General features: G+C 39.2%; 2 protein-coding genes across 2 annotated transcripts; one reads left to right on the forward strand and one right to left on the reverse strand.

Annotated features, from left to right (window-relative positions):
• Nucleotides 1-878: 878 nt before the first annotated feature.
• Nucleotides 879-8,604, reverse strand: ppp1r14d (protein phosphatase 1 regulatory inhibitor subunit 14D). The gene is made up of 4 exons (XM_086149092.1): nucleotides 8,398-8,604; nucleotides 1,834-1,914; nucleotides 1,475-1,507; nucleotides 879-1,334 (listed from the first exon to the last, which is right to left on the reverse strand). Exons 1-4 carry the CDS (start codon nucleotides 8,575-8,577, stop codon nucleotides 1,272-1,274), a joined length of 357 nt encoding a protein of 118 aa, XP_086005218.1. The 5' UTR covers nucleotides 8,578-8,604; the 3' UTR covers nucleotides 879-1,271.
• A 2,177-nt stretch (nucleotides 8,605-10,781) lies between these two features.
• spint1a (serine peptidase inhibitor, Kunitz type 1 a) lies at nucleotides 10,782-20,850 on the forward strand. Its single transcript, XM_086148542.1, has 10 exons — nucleotides 10,782-11,316; nucleotides 14,322-14,479; nucleotides 14,863-15,004; nucleotides 17,389-17,556; nucleotides 18,096-18,140; nucleotides 18,275-18,403; nucleotides 18,499-18,549; nucleotides 18,684-18,854; nucleotides 19,450-19,506; nucleotides 19,658-20,850. The coding sequence occupies exons 1-10, from the start codon at nucleotides 10,926-10,928 to the stop codon at nucleotides 19,843-19,845; spliced, it is 1,500 nt and encodes a 499-aa protein (XP_086004668.1). The 5' UTR covers nucleotides 10,782-10,925; the 3' UTR covers nucleotides 19,846-20,850.
• The last annotated feature ends 844 nt before the right edge of the window (nucleotides 20,851-21,694 follow it).

Below are 21,694 nucleotides of genomic sequence, written 5' to 3' on the forward strand. Positions count from 1 at the left end.
CAACTTCAGACTGAAGAAACACGGCTGAGTCTGTATAAAGGGATTGCAGTGGGCTTGTTTTCTTTTGGTAGCCACCAGAGCCACACTTTTAATCTATGTTTGGCTGCTCATATGACATGAGTTACCTTTCTTGTCCTTCTGTGTCATTTCATTCGCCAGGCACAGTATTGCATCTTCGAGCTTTTTCTTTTTGTTCTCCAAAGTTATATTTGCAAAGCCTTTTTAGCATATCATCTCTCAACAAAACTGTCCCATCAGGTTCTTCCACAAGTATACTCTCTTTCAAGTTACCCTTTGTATGAGCATAGCAAGAGTGGAAATGGGGGCAAATTATTAAAATGGAGCCCTCAGCAAAAAGCCCTGTGTGTTTGACAGAGGGGAGAACAGAGTGCAGCCTCATCAGTGTGCATCACTGTCTCATCAAGAGAGGGGAAGCCATAATCACTCTCTCCTCCCGGGGCCTGTTTCATTAAGGTTTGGATGGAAGTCGTTAATGTGTTTGCCATTTCTGGCCATGTCATACACGACCAACAGAGGAAATGGAAGAAGATAATGGATGCGTACTAAATGGACCTTCCTGCTGCTGAGTTAGCTGTGTTTACTCCTGGACATGCCACATCAGTGATTCCTTTGTTTCCATCAAGTTGTTGACATGTTTCCAGCACAAAAAGCAGAACACAGCTTTTGGTTAATGACATCCCTCCCCTTATCAGAGAGCAATGTCTTACAGGTGTCTTTCAAGGGACAGATTTTTGGCTTGTAGCAAATCATTTAATAAGAATGGTAATTAAGGGTGGAAAAACATATGTAACTCAAATATCAGCGATATCATATTGCAACTCAGGTACTTTCTTCATTGTTCCTGTAAAGTTGATTATGCTTCTGTAAATACATAGAACAGTCCTCGTTTGAAAATGTTCACCTTTATTTTGACAAATGACACTATTATGGAAAAAAAAAATTATATACATAAATAGGCAACCAAAATCTACAGACTAACAGAAAAACTAAAATAACATTTGGTACAACTTTCGGCATATGTGCATATTGGTATGTGGACCTGATCTTGCGCCGGTCCAAAAATTAAAGCAAATTTTTTACCAAAAAAAAAACAGAACAATACAAAACTTGACGGCTCTCGTTTGTGATTGATCTTATCCAGGAAGAGTCCCAATGCGATGTGATTACAGATACAGGCATCCAGCCGGTTCAAGCGCAGGTAAGAGGAACATAAGGCAGATCATATAGCATCCCTTCCTTAACTGACCTAGTTACTTCTTCAAGGACATTTTGCGTATACCCTTTATCCTGTAGAGCAGCCCGTTGATGAAATCCTAAAGACAATACAAACAAAAGTTTTCTTCAGTGTGTGACTTTTACAACCAAGAGGGTATCAGACTATTTTGAGCAGCTTGACACCAGCGTTGCAGTAGTGATGGAACTTTTATTATCATTATTATTATCAAATCCTCACCTCCTTTGGCTTTCCACATTCTTGCAACAACTCCTAACAAAAGGAAGGAATAAAGACAAAAGGAGCGCTTATAGCATGAGAGTTTGGTATTTCATTCTGAACATTGCAACTGCCGTTTCTAAAAGGGTCAAGTGCTTGCTTAGCTACTACTACTCTTGACAGGTGTCCAGATATGTTGTCCGGTTAAGTGTGAGCAAGTAGTTAAAATGTTCATATTCTTTGCTTTAAATATACTGTATTTATAGGGAATTGAGCGTTGTTCTGAGATTGTACAATCTGAGACAGCAGGTCAATTAAATAAAAAAAGACAACGTTTATGCTAAAAGGCGGTTATTTTAGGTGAATCCACACAAAGTCACCTGTAGTCGAGTTCTTTGCCCCTCGTCTGACAGATCCAGGAGCTCGTCTATGTCGATCTCTAACTCTGGGATCTCCTCCTCCTGAAAGACAAAAGAAACATAAAGAAAAAAAGTCATCATTATTGCCCACGGTTATCTGCCAAATATTCCTCCATCTGTCCTCAGATTGGTGAGACTGCTCACATTACTGAGCGGATTCAGTCAGACAGAAAACAGTACAAAATATCTCCATATGTGATGAAACATGGGATGAATTAGATCACAGAGCAGTACGCTGTAAAAGCAGGTGTTGCTAAATTCTGACCTGCAGTCCTTAGTGATTAAGAGTCTGTCACTGTTGTCAAATGCTCAAAACGAATACTCATCATATTACTTTCTCAGAAATAGTGATGTACAGCACAAACGAGGCTGCTGTACAAAAATGATGAGGCATATTGAATTTTGTCCTTTTTTGCCACCACCTGATGTTACCCTGCTGGCTTTGATGCATAAAGTATTGAAAGATTATTTCCAATTTATCTATCAAGAAATATTGAGCTGAGTAAGTTTACACTGACGTATGTCTTTTCACATTGGATGCTACTATGTATAATTTAGATTTAAAAGTGAAATTATAAAAAACATAGTAATCAGTTCATCTCACAAGCTCTTAACCAGAGCTTTCAAGTATTATTTTGGTGGAGTGGAGAGAGCTCCCTGGAAGAGACCCGAACACCGAATATCTGGAGTCAGCAGGTGTGTGCTGCTGTCGTATATCACTAACTAGAGCTTCATTTTAAGACATATATCCCGGTTGGGGAGTTTTTATGGCTGGTTAAGATAGAACTTGGCGAATTTTCCAGATGAGCAGAGATCTAATCAATGTGGAAACGCTGTGTGGCCCAATAGATGGACCCACTTGCAGAGTCCCCTCTGGACCCACATCTAATTGATACATATCCAGTTCAGACCCTGTGTGAAACTGCTGATGTCTGCAAAAAGATTTAAGTTATTGCTCTGTGCAGCGTGGTCTTAGCTTTTCCATCCCTTCTGTGATTTCTGTGATTAGGAGCAGCGTGGCGCAGGAGGTAGAGCAATCGTCTTTGGAACTGAACATTCCTGGTTTGATACTCGGACCCTCCTAGTGTGCTGAAGTGTTGTTGAGCAAGACACTGAACCCCTTACTGCTCCCCTGGCACTGGTCGACAGCATGCCCACTCCATGGTTCATCCATGATGGGTTAATTGCAGAGAACATTCCCCATGGGGATTAACAAAGGATAAATTATTATTTATTTACTTCTTCAATTATGGATTTGTCTGAGCACCTCCAGATGACCTGATAAGCACTTACAAGTGCTTACATTTACAAGTGCGACAACACTTACAAGAAGGCACAGCAGCCAGTTATAATTATTTGGCATATTAGAATGGAATTTATTGAGGCCTTCAGGCAGGAATGTCTTGGCCGCACTTTTGGAATCCAAAAGCCAAAAGTTTACATATCTTTTGTTTCTGCAAGTACATGACTTTTGCGTTGTTTTAAACATGTTTTTCCCATCAAAAACATCCATCCATTGCCTACCACTTATCCTACTCAGGGTCGCTAAAGCCTATCCCAGCTGCTATCAGGCATGAGGCGAGGTACACCAGGCAGACCAAGTGTTCGATACACTGCTGATTTTTCAGCCTTTCACACTTGCAAAGCATGTAGAGGTCTGTGATTTTTATCATAGGTACTCTTCGACTGTGAGTGATGGAATCTAAAACGAAAATCCAGAAAATCACATTGTACGAATTTTAAGTAATTAGCTTTTCATTACATGGCATGAGTATTTGATACATCAGAAAAACAGAACTTAATTGGTACAGAAACCTTTGTGGGCAATTACAGGGATCAGATATTTCCTGTAGTTCTTGACCACGTTTGAACACACTGCAGCACTTTTGGCCCACTCCTCCATATAGATCTCTTCCAGATCCTTCAGGTTTTGGTGCAGTTGCTGGGCGATATGGATTTTCAGCTTCAGGTCTGGAGGCTGGCTAGGCCACTTCAGGACCTTGAGATGCTTCTTACAGAGCCACTCCTTAGTTGCCCTGGCTGTGTGTTTCAGGTCGTTCTCACGCAGGAAGACCCAGACGACCCATCTTCAATGCTTTACTGAGGGAAGGGGGTTGTTGGCCAAGATCTTCCGATACATGGCCCCATCCATCCTCCCCTCAATATGGTGCATTCTTCCTGCATCCTACATCCATAAATACTCTCTTTGGTCTTCCTCGAGACCTCCTGCCCGGCAGCTCCAATTCCAGCGTCTGTCTACCATTATATTCACTATCCTTCCTCTGCACATGACTGAACCATCTCAGTCTGGCTTTTCTGACCTCTCTAGAACATCTAAACATGTGCTGTTTCTCTGATAGACTCATTCCTGATCCTATCCATCCTGGTCACTCCCAAAGAGAGATATCGCATCTTCATCTCTATGACCTCTAGCTCTGCCTCCTCTCCCCTGCATGCCACACTGACATCCTGTCAGAGCTCTTTCAGTTGTAGACTGATACCACCAAGGAGCTCCACTGAACGCCACAGGAGGTCTTTCCTACCTGAGGCTATCAGACTTTTTAATTCCTCTCCATTCAGCCACAGGGTATCTCAAAATCTTTGTACATAAGACCTTAAGACACTTAATAGCCTTGATGACTTGTTACTTTGACAATACGTTTGTATTTCTTATTCTCCCCCCTTTTTTAAACTGTTTATAGAATTTCCTACTATTATTTATTATTGTTATGTTTTACTTGAAATTCTGGCACAATTTCATTCGGGATAAATAAAGTTGTTCTTATTCTTATTCTAATTCTCTTTTCATCATTGTAACTGTTTCTAGGTCATACAGCATCGCTGGTCTCACCACTGTCTTGTACACCTTTCCTTTGTACACCTTTCCTGATAGTCTTCTATCGCATAGTACCGCTGACACTTTTCTCCACCCATTCCAACCCGCCTCTTCACCTCTTTTCAACATCCTCTGTTGCTCTGGACTGTTGATCCCGAGAACCTGAAATCCTCCAACTTCTTGGTCTCCACTCCCTGTAGCCTCACTTTTTCACCTGGGTTCCTCTTATTCACACACTCATATACTCTGTCTTGCGGCAACTAACCTTCATTCCTCTTCTTTCCAGCACATACCTCCACCTCTCTAGATTTTCCTCAACATGTTCTCTGCTCTCACTACATATCACAATGTCATCTAAAAACATTATGTTCATTGGAGATTCATGTCTAACATCATATGTCAGCCTGTCCATCACCACTGCAAACAAGAAGGGGCTCAGAGCTGATCCTTGATGAAGTGCCACCTCCACCTTGAACTTCTCTGTTACCCCGACAGCACACTGCACCACTGTCTCAAAGCTAGCATACATGTCCTGCATCAGTCCAACATACTTCTCTGCCACTCAAGTCATTATACAATATGCACTTATGTTATGCAATAAAAAGTAAATTAATTATCTAAAAATCATACAATGTGATTTTCTGAATTTTTGCATTAGATTCTGTCACTCACAGTTGAAGAGTACCTATTATAAAAATTACAGACCTCTTCATGCTTTGTACGTGGGAAAAGCTAAAAAATCAGCAGTGTATCAAATACTTGTTCTCCCCACTCTACATCCTGGACTGGTTGCCAGTCAATCATAGGGCCACATATACATACAGACAACCATTCACTGTCTCATTCGCACATCTCGGCAATTTTCTCATTTAACCTGCTGCATGTGTTTGGACTGTGGGAGGATACCTGAGAACTTGGAGGTAACTCACTCAGACACCGAGAGAACATGCAAACTCCCCACAGAAAGTTCCCCTGTCAGAATCGAACCATGGTCCTTTGTGCTGTGAGGCGGAAGCACTAACCACTGCGACACAGTACCACCCCTACAAAAAATAATGCAGTTGAAATGCAAATTATAATTCTCTATATCCCTGACAGACTGCTTTGAGATTTGGGGTATCCCCTGACCCATCATCTAGGGTCAGAATCTGGTCAGAACTGACTAAATGAACATTTTGGTCCGTAGCCGATCTCCTAGACCATCAATGCCTGAAATATAAGTGTGACAAATGCAATGAGTAGGGATTATCTGACTTTCTGAGCAGATTTTCACCACCTGCTGGTCAGAAACCTCATACCTTCATATGCCACATAAAAAAATCTGTTAGGGTCATAATTATTCCTCATTTTAACCATAAATAAGACTGACTTTTTTTTGCCACTAAAACAAATGGAGTTTCCTCTCACTTCTCTGTCCAATTTTTTCTGTTCTTTCTGCAAGGAAGCAGATCTTTTTATGATGTAAATTAGGTTTAGACACCTGTTAGTTTCCAATTTGAATCTTTATAAATCCCTCTATTATAATGATAAAAAATAATGTGAAACACGGTGTGGTTTCTGAACCACTGCTGTTTTTTTCCGTCAAGATAATAAGGAAACCATGCCTCGGAAATCGAACTGTTTTTCAAAGATGGCTGGTTGCATGGTTTAAACTTATCAGACCCCTTCCGTTTCTCCTGTTAAGGAAGAGCATTTACTGTAGGCATATCCAAGTTCACAGGAACATAAGTTGAAAGAGGGGGAATAGAGAACTAAATGTATTTGCCCTATCACACAGGCATTCACCCAATAAAAAAAATCAAGAACTGAAATGTGCTGTGAATCGAGTGTCTAAATATTTCTTTTAATCTGGAAAATGTGTTACATTTTAGATTTGGTTGGATATTAATCCACAGCCACATCAGATCGGATCTGCACCCAGCCTGCAGTGACACTTCATTGACAATTTATTGAAAACTCAGCCAATGTAGTGGCACTTTTCTACCTACTTTTTTCTGACAGGGTGTAAAGTTTGCATAGGCGATGTCCAATCCAGACAAAGGTTGTGTTTTTAAATTAGAGCAACAGATTAATAATTTAGACAGTGAAACAAGGGACTGTTGGTAAATGCTTCCATGCAGAGGACTCATAGAATAGAGTAACCTTCCCCTGAGCCCATGTAAAATTCATTACTGTAGCCATTGCACACTGACCGGCCATACCTAATTCTTCACTGGTGGCTAATGGTTGCTGACAAAAAAGGTCAAAACGTTATTTTCAGTGGTGATTATATTAAGATGATCAGGCTAACCTCTTGCAAAGGAAGAGTAATCATAATAAATGCAGCTTCATCATAGTTGAACAGTGGATATTTTGAGTGTCATTGATGACAAGCTGCAGCTAGTTAGGGAAATATTCATTATCTGCTATGTCCCATATGGTAATCCTTTTTTATATCATTTTATATTGTGTTGAAATAAGACCATGTCTGGCTACACACTGCAGTGAATTTTTTGGGACAGGATCAAAAGCACAGTCTGGGGAAGACTGGAGATGTGTCTTTGTTATCTGGATGTCCTGGTTTACACTAATGTGATTAATTCCACCTTATCTGCAGCAGTATATTACCACTGGGAAACAGGTTTGGTGTGAGGACTGTGAATAAATCTTATAAAATGTTGTGATGAGGAAAATAATACAATGTAAAAAAATCCTGGGAAACAGGTCAGAGTGAATCTCAATAAAAATTGAACCATATCTTCTGGTCCAGAACAACGAGCCAGTCATCTGATCGAAAGTATTCTTACTTATGGACGAACCGTATAACTGGCATATGCAATTTTTTCTTGATGTCAAAGGAAGTGGTGCCACATTTTCTTGTCTTGTTGAAGGACTCAGATGAGAATAAATTTGTCTCTGTCTTATCCGTAACCAGACAGAGGCAATGTTGTAATCTGAAATGCATTGTCATTGCATTGTCTGGAAGCCTGTGCTCCTAAACAGACATCCCTGACTCCACCGTAACACTCTTCCTTCGGTGGGCAGACAGACATCTGTTGCAATGGTATCCCCTTGGAGAATGCACAGAAATTAATATAAAGCCTCTGATATAACTAAATCGTATCCCGTGAATGTCATACATATTTGGCCACTGCTAAGACACACAAGGATTTCTAATTTCATGAATCATCTATATGAGAGGATTAAGGTACATGTCATGATGATGACAGGAACTGAAAACTGAGAGATTTAGATTAAAATAAAACTAACCAACAAGCATAATTTCCTCTGTGCTGACCGATTTATTTGTTGAGTCTCAGAAATGTTGTTTTTGCCTCCTGGGTATTTTGCCTCCTAATCCAGTGATTAATATAATTTAACTGTAGATACCAACAACCGTTTTGTAAGGATAGTGGATGTTTGTACTTCCTGACAATTCAGACATCAAGATGTAATCATTTTATCTGTAATCAAGATCATGAGACGCATGCCGAATAGCAGCTGCTGCAGACACTTTATCAAATGTGAGGGCTTGTGTGCCATAGATTGCAGAAACGAGGCAGGTTTACCTGCCTCCCAGCCATGTAATCTTTTCACCCTCTCACAATTGATGAACGGTCGGTCAGCACCACCCATACTACCTTCCACGTTGCTTTGGTCATGCATTCATCTGTATGTGTGAGGGTTTGTATTCGCCAGCCCTGCCCTACCTCACAGTCAAACAGCAGATGCAGCTGCTCATCAATCCACTCCTCGATATCTAGCCTCCTCTGCAGGTCCTTGCGGTTGTATTTGACTGTAAGCTTGCCCAGCTTACGATGTGATGGCTCCTCTGTCTTATCTGGTGACTGGAACATCACCCTGCCCTGGTTGCTGGGGTCTGAAGCCATGGCTTGCACGGCCTCAGGAGAACCGTGGAAACACTAAGCTCTTCCTCCTCCCCCCTCTCTTTCAGACAAACACAGAGCCACACGCTTATCTGCCTCTTCTTTCTTGTGAGCTGCTCTCAAAAGTGACTCCTGTTCGTGTTCACCACTGTCTATAACACTAGCGCTGGCTCTCTGTCTATCCTCTCCGACTCCCTTTCTCTCCCTCCCTCAGTCCCTCTCTCTCTGTGAAGCACTCTGTCTTGCTCTCCTTCCCTCCTCCTTTTGCAACACCCACTGCCTGTGCTATCAGGAGGGCTGTAATGAGATATGTCTTTGTGAGCCTGCACATTTGTATGGGTGTGTGTGATTGTGTGTGAGTGTGTGTATGCACACTTGTGTACCAAAGTGTGTGTGTGTTTGCTGTTTGTCCTCAGTGTCTGTTACAGCAGGTGGTAGATCATAGGTCAGTTACAGCAATAAAAAGTGTGAAGAGGGTGGCAGGGCAATCAGGTATGGTGTAGAAGTAGAACTATGCTGACATTTGCTACTTTGCGTCACAACATTAAGATATTAAGATCTTTTTTTTGTCGCTAATTGGTGACTTTTTTAAATTGTAGGTATATTCACATTTTTAAGCCAGCCAACGAGCCAGAATATTCTTATTGCTCTTGTTCACTTAGAGCACCAGGAGTGTTTTTTTTTCTGCCAGTCATGTCATTTTCTCATCCATACTGGGTAAGAGGAAAAAAATGCGGGAGTGGTTTGTTGCTATTTCGAAGACAAAAGTTGAAAATCATGTTTTTTCCTGTCTTGTGTATCCCAATGTAAAATTCTTACTAACAGGAGATCAGCGGCACCAAGCCACTATATGAGGATTACGATATGAATGGTAGGAAAGAGGTTTTTGTTTTGGCAGGGACTATCAGTCAGCCGTAGCTGCAAGTGTTCTCCTACTGATGTACCGTCTGTTACAAACACTGAATTATTGAGTGTCTCTAGCAGCTCACCTTTCCAGGCAAACAAATTCATTCATCTTGTCATTTGCTGGTTGGTTCTGCACTGTTGGGTTGTCTAAAGAGAGGAGCTGAACGTTCACATTAGGCCTTCTCACCTCAAAACCAGAGGCTTGACCTCTTATTGTGCTCTCTTACTTTTTCCTTAAATGAGAAAGATATACTTTATTTTCATGTGACCAAACACAGACAGTGACACTGTGAAAGAAGCGTTAGAGACAACAAAGAAGAGGAGCAATTATAGACATATTAGATTAGTGCCAAAATATAAGAGTTTGCATAACTGTTCTGGAGAAGAAAAATTGTAAAATATACTCCAAGAAAAGCTTCACAAAAATGTCACATTAATACTAATATAAAAAAAGTATCATTATTATTATTGTTACATAATATCTCGGAAATGATTCGAGTCCTGATTCAAACTAACAGAATATTTCTTCATTTTTTTACTGATCAGGAATCTTGCAATTCTTACAAATCCTTGTTGACTTACTTTATTCTAAAATCTGATGAGTCAACGAAAAAAAAACAGCCCAATATGCATATCAGTAAATGGCCCAAGGGTTATCTAATATGCAAAAAAACTTACGGCGTTCTACAACAGCGTTTGAAGGCTCATCTTCAGCTGTCGATGGAATGGCACCGCCATCTTCAGGTGAAAATATGTATAGGGGGAAGAGGTGAATGTTTTTTTTTTTGTTTGTTTTGTTTTTTTTTCAAATGACATGCAACATCAAGTGTTGATTGTGATTTTCTTACTCTTGAGTTTGGCCTCATAAATGCTTAAAATGTTTCGAAAATTAGAATTCAATTGAAATTAAAATTATTATACAAAAATAATAAGATAAGCAAAGTGGTATAAAGAACAACGGATGATATTACTTAAAAACAGGCGCCGTTCTGTGACCATAAAACGGCTTCCGGTTTGTGAGTGATTTCTACATCGATACCGTCCTTGTTTCGTTCGGAGTCGTGAAGGGAGTGGCATTTCGCGGGTGGAATTTCACTTCCCGTGTCTCTCAGGTGAGTCACTCCCTCGAAAGGTAAATGTCGTCAGTGTAGGTTCGCGTCGAGATTCCCCACTCGACTAGATCCCGGTGAGCGATCCGCTGGTCACTGTAGACAACTTTTCTTCATTTGATTTTCAATCCACGGGATTTAATCGCGGATTATTTTAGATTTTCCTTTTTCTTCGGAGAAAACAACCAAACACCAAAACAGCAAAGAGCGTTTGGCCTCTTTCGGGCCTCTCCTGGAAGACCTCGTGCCTTTCCTCTTTAAAAAACTAAAACGGGATTCATTAATTTAATTCCAACTAAAAACTCGCGTGGAATTATCCACGGGTTTAATTGGATTATGAATTCACCCTCGAAAGGGTCAGCGCTCTGGCTGTGGCTCCTGTTCCCGATATTTCTCGCGGGATCCATTTCCGGCCAGGATTGTTTAAGCAAATTCAAGAAAGGCCGGGAGGATTTCGTCCTCGACACCGACGAGTCGGTGAAAGACGGGGCGGTTTTCCTCTCCTCCCCGGAGCTCAGTCGAGCCAAGGACTGCGTCGTCTCCTGCTGTAAGGACTCCCAGTGCAACGTCGTTTTCATGGAAAGAGGAGAGGAAGAAGGCTCAATCAAGTCCTGCTTCCTTTTCGACTGTCTTTACAAAAAGAAATACACCTGCCGTTTCGTCAGGAAGAAAGGCTACCTCAATTACATCGTGGACTCGATTTATGAGAGCTACCATGAACCCTCGAGTAAGGCCACGTTTCACCTCTTATGTCACACTGAACGTTTTTAATTGTCACTTGTGTGATATGTCAGTGTCACACATCATTTACTTGTTTTTATTTTATTAACATCATTTTTACTCAGATAATTAAGTCTGTTCCAGACTAAGATAAGTCTGGAGCAGTCATCCCAGTTGGTGCTCAGGTAACAAGAGAGCACAGATTTAGGGCAGAAACTTACTATTCGGCACGTTCCAACATGTCTGTATAATTTACTGTGGTTTCCTTCCCTACATCAGCTCGCTTTGGACTCTGCTGCTATTGAATCCACCTCAAAGGGCAGGGCAGCTGTTTCACAACTGGACATAAATGTTTGGATATATCAAATATACTGCATATCATGATTTTAGTGAGAGCCCATTACTGTTACGCAACAGTGACAGGTGGAATTTCTAACCAAATCACCAAGAGATGTTGGGGATGTCAGGCAAAATTCATCTCTTTTGATGAAACCTCTCATTTTCACACAGGACTAGTAAGATTGCCAAAGAGAAAGAGTGTAAAATGGTTCAAATTACAAAAAAAACATGGCATACCAAAATGTGGACCAAAAACTATTTCAGTGTTTAATTTTATACAAAAGTTAACAGAATTTGGTTGATTGGGAGCTGGAAAATATGTCAGCAAACCAAATTTTTCTTTACATTTTATTTAACTGAGGCTTAATTTGATGTGGCTCCTTATGAGTTTATCTTGTTATGCTCCCTAAGTAGTTTAGTTGAATTAGATGGATCCACATTAATGTTGGTCATATACTCACCTCAATAATACAATGGAATGTATTTATAACAACTTAATCAGGAAGTAGAATTTGCCCAACGTGCCACTTTTACGACTGAAAATGTTCAAATAACTTCTACAATAAAGTATTGATGTAATGTGAAAACCCGTTAACACGTTGGATGTTAGAGAACAAATTGCTTTAGGGTTAAGACAGAAAAAGTAATTTAGCTCCTGTCCTCAATAAGATAAGGTAACATAGCACTCTGGAGGTAATAAAGGAATAATTCAAGAAATATTAATCTTTCTTTCACATTTTCGTTTAGAGAATTAAAAGACTTAAATGCAGAACTGTTTCTTATCGAAAAGAATTATTTAAAAAAAAACAAAAAACAAAGAACATTGTCCCATGTTACTGACCCAAGTGAAAGAACATTGAGACCCTAATTTATGAAGTAACACATTGACTAACCAAAAAAATAAAAGACAACTGATCTGCTAGAAAAGAAAATGATGACATTGACAGAGACACACATTATAATTGATAGCAACAATTTACAAAATGATGAAGAAATAGAGGGGATTTTAGGCTTGGAAAATGTCAATTTATGTGGATAGTGTTAAACAATATGAGAAATATGTGGTAAGAATTTAAAATTAATTCTTGCTATGGAGGGAAAAATATAATCTGGCCACTGAGAGTGAGAGAGAACAGTCTTTAGCCTTTGTTAGCATGAGGTATCTGTAGCGGTACAATTGTATTTCCATTAGAAAGATACTTAGATTATATAATCATTTCAAAATGCTGATCCTGATGTGCAACAATATGTCTTCTTAAAAAAAGCAGCCACAATTACGTCTGTTTGAAAGTGAGGCACGAGAACTGCTGACTGCAAAGGCTCAACCTGTATATTTTACTCAAAATGACAAAATATTGTCAAAACTGTACTATTTATTGCAATCTAACTATGTAATGCTAGTAGTTTAAAATAGAAAATTAATGTGTTTGTGTGTTGCTAAGTCAAAAGACTAAGAGACTGATCCATTCTGGTTCTCAAAACCACATCCAAATAGAGGAAATCCACTCATTACTACGAGTTTCATGTCCTTAATATCGAATCGCTCAAAGCTTGAGGCAAAGCAAGAAAAGCTGGCGGTTATTACATGCCACCCGTCTGAAGAAAAAAAAAACACAAATTTTGGCATAGCCTTGTAAAGAAATGTTGGAGGAACAGGCCAAGTTTGTATTATCAGATGACAGTACTGGTAAAGCATTCTAACAAAAAAGGTGAGGAGTGGTTGAGCCAATCTTACATGCCACATAAAGCCGTGTATCCAGCAACTGAACAAGTCCACCACCAAATCCAGGAAGAAACACTTGTTAGAGGAATTAAAGTCTTGCAACAGACAGGGAAGAGTGCCAAAACCATATTTGACGTCAACACATTCAGAGTGTGCTCAAACAGGTGATCCAAAAATTGCCTAGTTGACATCCTCACCGGAGTCACTGATGTGAATTTCCTGGCAGGAAAGGGCCAAGATTCAAGGTCATGTTAAGATGGAAATATATGACGTGCTAAACCATTAGAAGGAATCATTTAAAATTATCTGGCTCACTTGAAACTAGCCCCTGTATGTACTGTATCAGTGTCCTATAAGTTCCCACTTTACAGTAGAGATGTGCGATAATAAGGTTCTTAAGACTTTGATAGAAAAGAGATCACTGGATGATGGTCATTTGATGCCTCTGTTTGGGAAGAAAGCATGTGCAATGGAAGACTCACAAAAATGATCTCACATTTCTTCTAAGGCGATTTTGTAATTTATTTGTTTTCAAAAAGAAATGTGTCACTGCCAAAGACATATCCAGTTCAGGGAAAATTTGGTCTTAGATAGGACAAACAAATATGAGATGCAACAGGAAGTACCTAAAACTTGGACGATTACATCATCAATGCACAGTCCCGCGTCAAGAAACTTCAAGGTTGATAGAAATATAGGTATCCACGGTGAGTGTAAGCTTGTGTTGTGACAAATAATATTCCTCATTAAAATTGCAGTCTGCTGTGGCACCCTATGGAAATCCATGGGATTATCTATGCTTTGACGTAGTTGATACTGTGATACTTTCTCAGTAATGCTGGGGAGGGGAGCTGTGAATTCTACAATGTCCTTTGTTGATTCTTGATCAAGCCCAACTTAATTTACCATGTAAGTTGTGTGAACATGACTAACACTGAGGTTTCCAACAGAAGAGACTGACCGCCCACCAGTGGCCAATGGAGGTCAGGACCGTGTGGTCCAGCCTCAGGAGAGCGTTACACTGAATGGCATCGAAAGCAAAGATGATAATGGGGTTGTGTCCTACCAGTGGCAGCAGACTTTTGGAGAAAACAATGCCATCATTGAGGTTGGTGAAGGCATCATTATGCTTCCTTGAGCTTTTTGAGAGTTCAGTATGGAGAACACAGACCAATTTTATTATGTTTCATGTCCTAAAATTTTTTTAACTGTTGTTTCCTGTGTTGTCTGCCAATTAATTGAGAGCTTTGAGGGGTGGGTTGCTGAACTTTGGAGGTAAAACAAGTCTGTACCATTTACAGAGAGATATTCCTCTTTTTTTGTTGCTGATGGTTTTTATGACTGACTTCCTTACAACATAATTGTGAACAGATCTTTGTAAAAAGAAATTTCCTAATGATGAATACTTAACAATATAGCTATCAGCAGTAAAATACTTACTGAGACATATTTGCTGAAACTAAGAGATCCTTTTCTTTTAATTCCATGCAGAAAACCAGAAATGCTGACCAAATTATAGTCTCCAACCTGTCATCTGGAATATACAAATTCCAGTTGACAGTCACAGACACCATCGGCCAGTCTGATTCAACCAAGGTCACCATCTTGGTCCTCACACCGGAGCAGTCGGAGCGTGAGTATCAAGAACAACAGAAAACAAACCCTTACTCCTTCAAACTGACAGAAACTAATATCTGACAGCTTCTCAGAGAGGGGCTTTGTGATTTATTGCTGGAGGACAGACAAATGTCTCATCAGTAAACATCACCGTCTGTCTTTTATCACTTTTGCATTTATCCTGGTTTTAGATGATAACCTTGTTTTTTTGACTCTAAAAATGTATGAATGACACAGTTCATGGGGCCTTCACCTTAGATGTTTATCTTTTAATATTAACCAGTGTGAGCGGATGATCTGATATTGGTGACCTTCTTATTTTCGAGTTTCATTGGTAAATAGTGCATTTTCTGGATTGACTTTTGAAAAATGTATTTGTTTAGTCCAATCTGTATAATGTTGAAACACAGCTGACATGAGATGACCTTCTATCCATAGATCCAGTGTGTCCACACTGGTGAATTTCGATCCATCATACAAATCAAAATCAAAAATGCAGTCACTGGTGACTATTGTTTTATAATGAGACTTTTCGTCAAGACATGCCAACGATACCTGTCAGCTGTGTTGTGAAATGTAATGACTAAGACATAATCTCCTGAATGGAGATTTGTCTGTTGTCAGTTTCAGAAGCGATCTCACAATCTGACTGCTTTTCTTGCGGACATTCACTGGAGGTCACTGCACAGAAAATTGCCAGAATCTGGTCATTAGACTCTTAATGTATGAGATTTTTTTGTCAAGCAGAAATTAGTTTTTTTTATTATTATTATTAATTATTTTCTTTTAGTTGACATGACTCCTTCCCTTTTTGTCTGCCAACACCCGCTCCCCCTTACCCCAATTCAGCAAAACCTGTCTATCTGGTTTCAGCTTGGGTTACATAAACAGGAAAACTCAAGTCACTGTCACAATCCCCCTGTATTGATTAACTACTTTCTTAACCTGTTGGCTTTATTTCCTGGTTGATAACAGATTGAAGAACAAGGCGAAGGTTTTTTGTAGTTGGGCAGATACAATTCTGTTCTGAATAAAAACTCAATCAAGCCATAAATTGGAAGTAAACGAGAGATGATGTGAACACCACAACAGTAGTTTAACTTTCACTTCTGTGTTTTGTTTAATGCTTGAGGCTTTTGATTAAGAGTTATGTGATATTTAGAATAGTGTATGTACAGTATCGTCAACCATATGCAGACGACACACTTGTCTCTATTCTTCTAATAACAGACCCAATCTTTTTCTCTGAATTTCCCTGCACATGACAAGCTCTTGTGTTATTAACTGTCTGCCTGCTCACAAAACCGAGACAACAAGAAGTCAGAGCGGACTACAAAAAAAAAGATTAGGTATTGGATGTCAGAAAGAGCCATTCATGTTTAGCTAAACGAGTCTGCGTTAACAAAAGAAAAGAGCTTCTGAATTGTTCTTTTTGTGCAGATGAAAAAAAGGATTTGTTCATTGACTTTGTGTGCAAGTCTTTGTCTGTATGTAAATCTTAAATGATTTACAAGACACTGGAGACACTCAAATCCTCAACACAAATAACCATACCACCTCAAGTAGCTAGATGGAAGGTGGTCTCAGCTGAGCTCAGGTCATCACCGATCCCCGCAACACTTCCATACTACCCCAAAGAAATGGCAGTGGAGTGTGGAGCGATCCTTTGCATAATTCATGACCGAGACACTGAAAGACCTTAAACCCACAAACCCGTAGTGAATTTGTATTGTATTTATATTCCAGTGTTTGACAGCGAAACTTTACAGAGTATCTTAAAAATGGCTTTTCACAAAGCCTCGGGTAAAGTCAGCTTGCAGCAAATTAACTTTCACTTGTCAGTTCAGCTTAATGAACTGGGCTGCTTTCTGATACAAATAACTTTGGTAAAAAGGCAGCATCTCCGTTTCAGTCTTTCTTACATGTGCGTGCACACTGCTCATATTCATTTATAAAAAGGCGTGGAGTAGATAGTGTCACAAATATTGTTCTCTATCACTTTTCTGCTCTCTTCTGAAAGCAGAAAGTGTTGATAACATTTTACTTTTCAAGTTAAACTCTCTCCTTCTCTCTTTGTCTCTCACAGTGAATGCGTTTGTCTGGTTTAGCAACTTTATTTCAACTTTCTCAACAAACCTGAACATGACAATATGGTCTTGTTACAAATAAATTGCTCCTAATTTGAGAAATCAAGCAATAAAAGTTTTGTGTTTAAATATACTGAATAAAAAATCTAGGTAAAGACTATTCCATCAAATGTTTAACAGTTTTAAGAAGTGAGTTAGAAGTGCAATGTAATTTTTTTTCAATGTCCTGATGTATTGTTTAATCTAAATTATGGAAATATTTGTTCACTTATGTCACATAATGTCTCAATTTTTTGATTTTACATCCCGCCAGATCACTGCATGGCTCCAAAGAAGGTCGGGCCGTGTCGCGGCTCCTTTCCCCGCTGGCATTACAACGCCGCCTCAGAGCAGTGCGAGGAGTTCTTTTATGGAGGCTGCAGGAACAATCTCAACAATTATCTCTCCATGGATGAGTGCACCAAAGCCTGTTGGGGCTCAGGTAACTGTACCTGTACAGCTGTGTTTTAACAGATTGATATGTTGATGTTGCATTTGTATCAAAAAGATTTCTTCTTTTTTTTTTTTTTTTTCACAATAGAAAACTAGTTTGTGTGATAGTAAAATAACCAGCTACATGACACACCGCTCTTATATTTTAGCTCTTTTTCCAATAATCCTTGTTCTACCATTTATTTAAAAAGCAATGGCAATTGTGTTGGAAAATTTTGACTTGTAAAGATTTAAACCTCTTTGCTGTAAATTTTTAATATCAAGTGTATTTTAGATAGCTGCCTTTTTTTCATTATTATTGGATGTTATCTTTTGGTTCCACTAAGTAAAACCATAAATGCAGCAAATGCAACAATGCCAAAAGTAACTACAACTAATTAAAGGAGAATTTTTCATTGTGTGCATGTGTAGGGTGTTGGTTGTCCTAGAAATGTCTGGACTTGTGGGACGTCTTCACTGGTAAACATGTTTATCAACATGACAAATTGTCATATATTAATCATGACTGTACTTTATCCCACCCCCCAGACAAGAGGGGAACAGGCAGAGGACTACCCATTCCACAGCCTGCAGGTATGCACATTCTATAATCTTATCGATACTTCAGAGATGTTTGCCCACCTACACCGGAATGGTTCACCTGTGCATAACCAAAATGTCTTCATACTGATTTGTGACAACTTTCTCCGTTTTGTGTAACACAACAGAGAAATGCGGTGCTCCGTGCAGCACGGAGCAATTCACTTGTGACAATGGCTGCTGTCTGGATCCAGGCCTAGAGTGCGACTCTGTCAAGCAATGTAGTGATGGCTCAGATGAGTTGAAGTGCACTGATTGTGAGTGTCACTCTGACACAAGCTGACATTTATGTCATATTTGTGTTTGAAACATGTCAATTTGAGTTAATCTCATCTCTTGTTTATCTTCTTAGTGGGCAACACTTTCACTGATCTGCTGAACTTACCACTGGATGAACGCAAAGGTAATTTTCTTTTTCTAAGTATTTGGGAATTAATGACCATAAACATCCCTCCCAATAATATTAAAAGTTTAAAGCACGTGCTTGTTTTTAGACCATCAATCACATCCTCTCCAATCTGACCTTATTTCTTCCAGTGCGCTGCACAGAGCCTCCAGACACAGGAAGCTGCAGGGACAGTCTGACAATGTGGTACTACAACCCCCTCCAAGAGGACTGTTTGCGCTTTAACTATGGTGGCTGCCTGGGAAATGATAATAATTTTGGCAACAAGGAGACTTGCCTGAAAGCCTGCAAAGGGGTCACAGGTGGGCTAACAAAAACATTTGTTTTTTTTAATTGTTTTCCCTCTCCAAATGGGACCATTTGGTAAAAATCTACTTTGCTGTTTTTGAAGTGTAATCTTTAAACATGTGTCTCAGCAATGTCAAGAATAATTTCAATCTATCTTCTGTGCGTGCGTGCGTGCGCAGAGGAGGTGATTCTGCAAGTCGCAGGCCACAGAACATCCCGCTCGGCACCTCCTGTCACATTGAATAATTATTTGATTTTTATTTACTCATTTTTATTTTTTTTTCTTAGTCCTCACTTTTTAATTGGGATGTTCAATTAAATGTATTTCTGTTTGGTCTAAAAAACAGTTTTAACCCATTTTACACTTTATTTTCAGCACCTAATTTTTAGTTCAAATGTTGTTTGAGAACACAAACTACTAAAGAGTGATGTAAACATGATTCCAAATGCCGATGGTGCTGCATATGTGCTGGATGTCTGAATATAATGTAATTGTTTTTATTCATTATTCGTAACATATCAGAGTAAAGGTCGATGAGACTGTTCTGCTCACATCTTTCAGGCGCTAAAAACAAAAGGTGTTGATGGGGGTTATTTTTCTTATTTCAGAAAGAGACGTATTCCAACGAAAGGAATTTGAGCGCCAAACTTCTGAAAACAAGACAGGTATGTAACCCGAATTTCACTTCATTTCCATTTGAATGAAACCTACATAAAAAAGTCTATTTTCAATTAAGCTTTTCAAGACCTATATGCTTTTATGCCTGCTTTCTGTCAACTTTGAAATGTAAACATGTATCATACATCTGTTCTCTAGTCCCTATAGCAATAGCAGCTGTCTTGGGTATAGCTATTGCCATCCTCCTGGGCATCCTGTTGTACTGCTTCTTGAAGGGAAAGAGGAAGGCCTCCCAGCACCACCGGGTGCCCGTCAGCAATGTCCCTGTCACCTCATTTGAGGACCGAGAGCGCCTGGTCTACAACAGCACCACAAAGCCCATTTGACTCATCCGAGCCCACATCTGGTGCCATACAACAACAGTTGCAGGAGTTCTGTCATTTTTGTTGAATGAACTCAGACTGATGAGAGAGGCAAAATTGTCTGCTCAGTTTTTCCTGTTTGGCTTTTATGGGCAACCTAGGGAGATAGAGAAAAGGTTGTGAATAAACCAATGTGATAACATATTGTTTTTTTGTTTAAGCTAATTACATTGCATTGAACTGTTTAATTAGTATTGGGGGAACGCTTGTACTCTGGTTAAGAGGGTTCTTGTTCAACTTGAAAGAAATTTGATTTTCATCTTGAGGTAATACCACTCATCCTTTATCAGTATAAACTGATATGGATCCTACTTTGAATTTCGGTATATTAAAGAATATCATACATTTTAAATCCAGATTGGACAGAAATATTTACAATCACAAAACTTGCAGGGCAAATTGACTAGTTTGGGAGCCTTGCAAAGAAGTTTCAACATCAAATCAACCTCAACAAAGCTGTATATGAGGAAGTATAAAGATGTTGCGACAGAAATTATGTAACCATGTCTAGTTAAATGGAAGTAGGTTCCAGAATGTTGCAGACCTCCATTAATAGTTGTTTCAGGTTTTCCCCATCCTCCAAATCATCAGTCTAAATTGTTTTATTGAGTGTATTTTTGTTCATAATAACGAAGCCTACCAATTTAACTTCCTGTATTGCCTGATCTCTAGACACTGTTACACACTGGATTGAACATAGGCTTTAATTCTGTACATAATCTTGTTTTTAATATATACTCTTTCCTGTGAAATGTATTTTTTCACTGATGTTTCAAAGTTTGTTTTGTAAAAGTTAAGCATACGGAAGAAATACAATCCATACCTTTTACAATGTTTTCTGACAAGAAAAAGCCACATAAGCCACAAAAGCCATATTAAAACGCTCATTGATATCAATAAGGGTTCCTGTCATGTGCAGTATGGTCATGTTTATACTATATTAAATACAATATTATTATATTAAAACAACTTAAGATGACAGGTTCTTCTTATGGAACAGAACATTATCCATCTCTTCAAGGAAACAAACATGCATGAAACCCTTTTTTCGTGTTTGTTTTCTTTGTTTCCTAACAAGTTTTCTTGACTTTTGCCATGCTGTCAGTTGTTTACAGCTGCAACATATTAAGCATGTGGTAACAGCACCACAAGCCTCACCCAAAAGATAGGGAACTGAAGACTCAGGATTCAAAATGTTTATTATCATATGTTCAGCCTGGAAACATGTTTGCCTTTACAATGAAATTCTTATTTTCCTATCCACAGTGAAGCCAGATAGGAAGACAAAAGCAAAACCAAAAAGAAATTAGCATGTAGTAACAAATTGAAATGTAATGATCATAAAATCATAAATGTAATAATCACTAAACATGAACCAGCAACCATGCGGCTTTGTTGGTCTGGAATAACTATTGTGGGGAAGATTTCCTTTTCCTATTTCTCATAATGGCATACAGGGAGCCTTTCGCTTGCATGTCCTCTCTGTGCTTCCCTCTGAGTTCCCTCTGGGTTTCTGTTTTTTCCTCCCAAAGTCCAAAAACATTCAATAGGTTCAGCGAAGATTAACTTGCCCAGAAGCGTGAACAAGAGTGAATAGTTGAATGTGTCTACATAGCCCTGCCCTGTGGTTGAATAGCAACGTGTCCAGTTTGAACCCTGTTTCTCGCCCAATGAAAGCTGGGATAGGCTCCAACCCTCCGCAAACCTGAGGGCAGGACAAGCCGTATAGGTAACAAATAAAATATTTGTGAATCATGAATATCAATTCATGAATATTTATGATTTTATTCTGCAGAAAAGACACTGTCATGGC

This window comes from Fistularia commersonii, chromosome 1 (assembly GCF_037954325.1).
Source record: "Fistularia commersonii isolate RoL2024-O1a breed Wild chromosome 1, RoL_Fcom_v1.0, whole genome shotgun sequence".
NCBI lineage: Eukaryota > Metazoa > Chordata > Actinopteri > Syngnathiformes > Fistulariidae > Fistularia > Fistularia commersonii.

Excerpts from the sequence above, each read along its gene's own strand:
- ppp1r14d (XM_086149092.1), bottom strand. The coding sequence starts at position 8,577 with ATGGCTTCAGACCCCAGCAACCAGGGCAGGGTGATGTTCCAGTCACCA. Across the intron at positions 1,915-8,397 it reads ATCTGCTGTTTGACTGTGAG|GAGGAGGAGATCCCAGAGTT; the intron begins GTAGGGCAGGGC and ends TTTGTCTTTCAG. Across the intron at positions 1,508-1,833 it reads GGCAAAGAACTCGACTACAG|GAGTTGTTGCAAGAATGTGG; the intron begins GTGACTTTGTGT and ends TCCTTTTGTTAG.
- spint1a (XM_086148542.1), top strand. The coding sequence starts at position 10,926 with ATGAATTCACCCTCGAAAGGGTCAGCGCTCTGGCTGTGGCTCCTGTTC. Across the intron at positions 18,404-18,498 it reads TGAGTTGAAGTGCACTGATT|TGGGCAACACTTTCACTGAT; the intron begins GTGAGTGTCACT and ends TTATCTTCTTAG. Across the intron at positions 19,507-19,657 it reads AACTTCTGAAAACAAGACAG|TCCCTATAGCAATAGCAGCT; the intron begins GTATGTAACCCG and ends TCTGTTCTCTAG.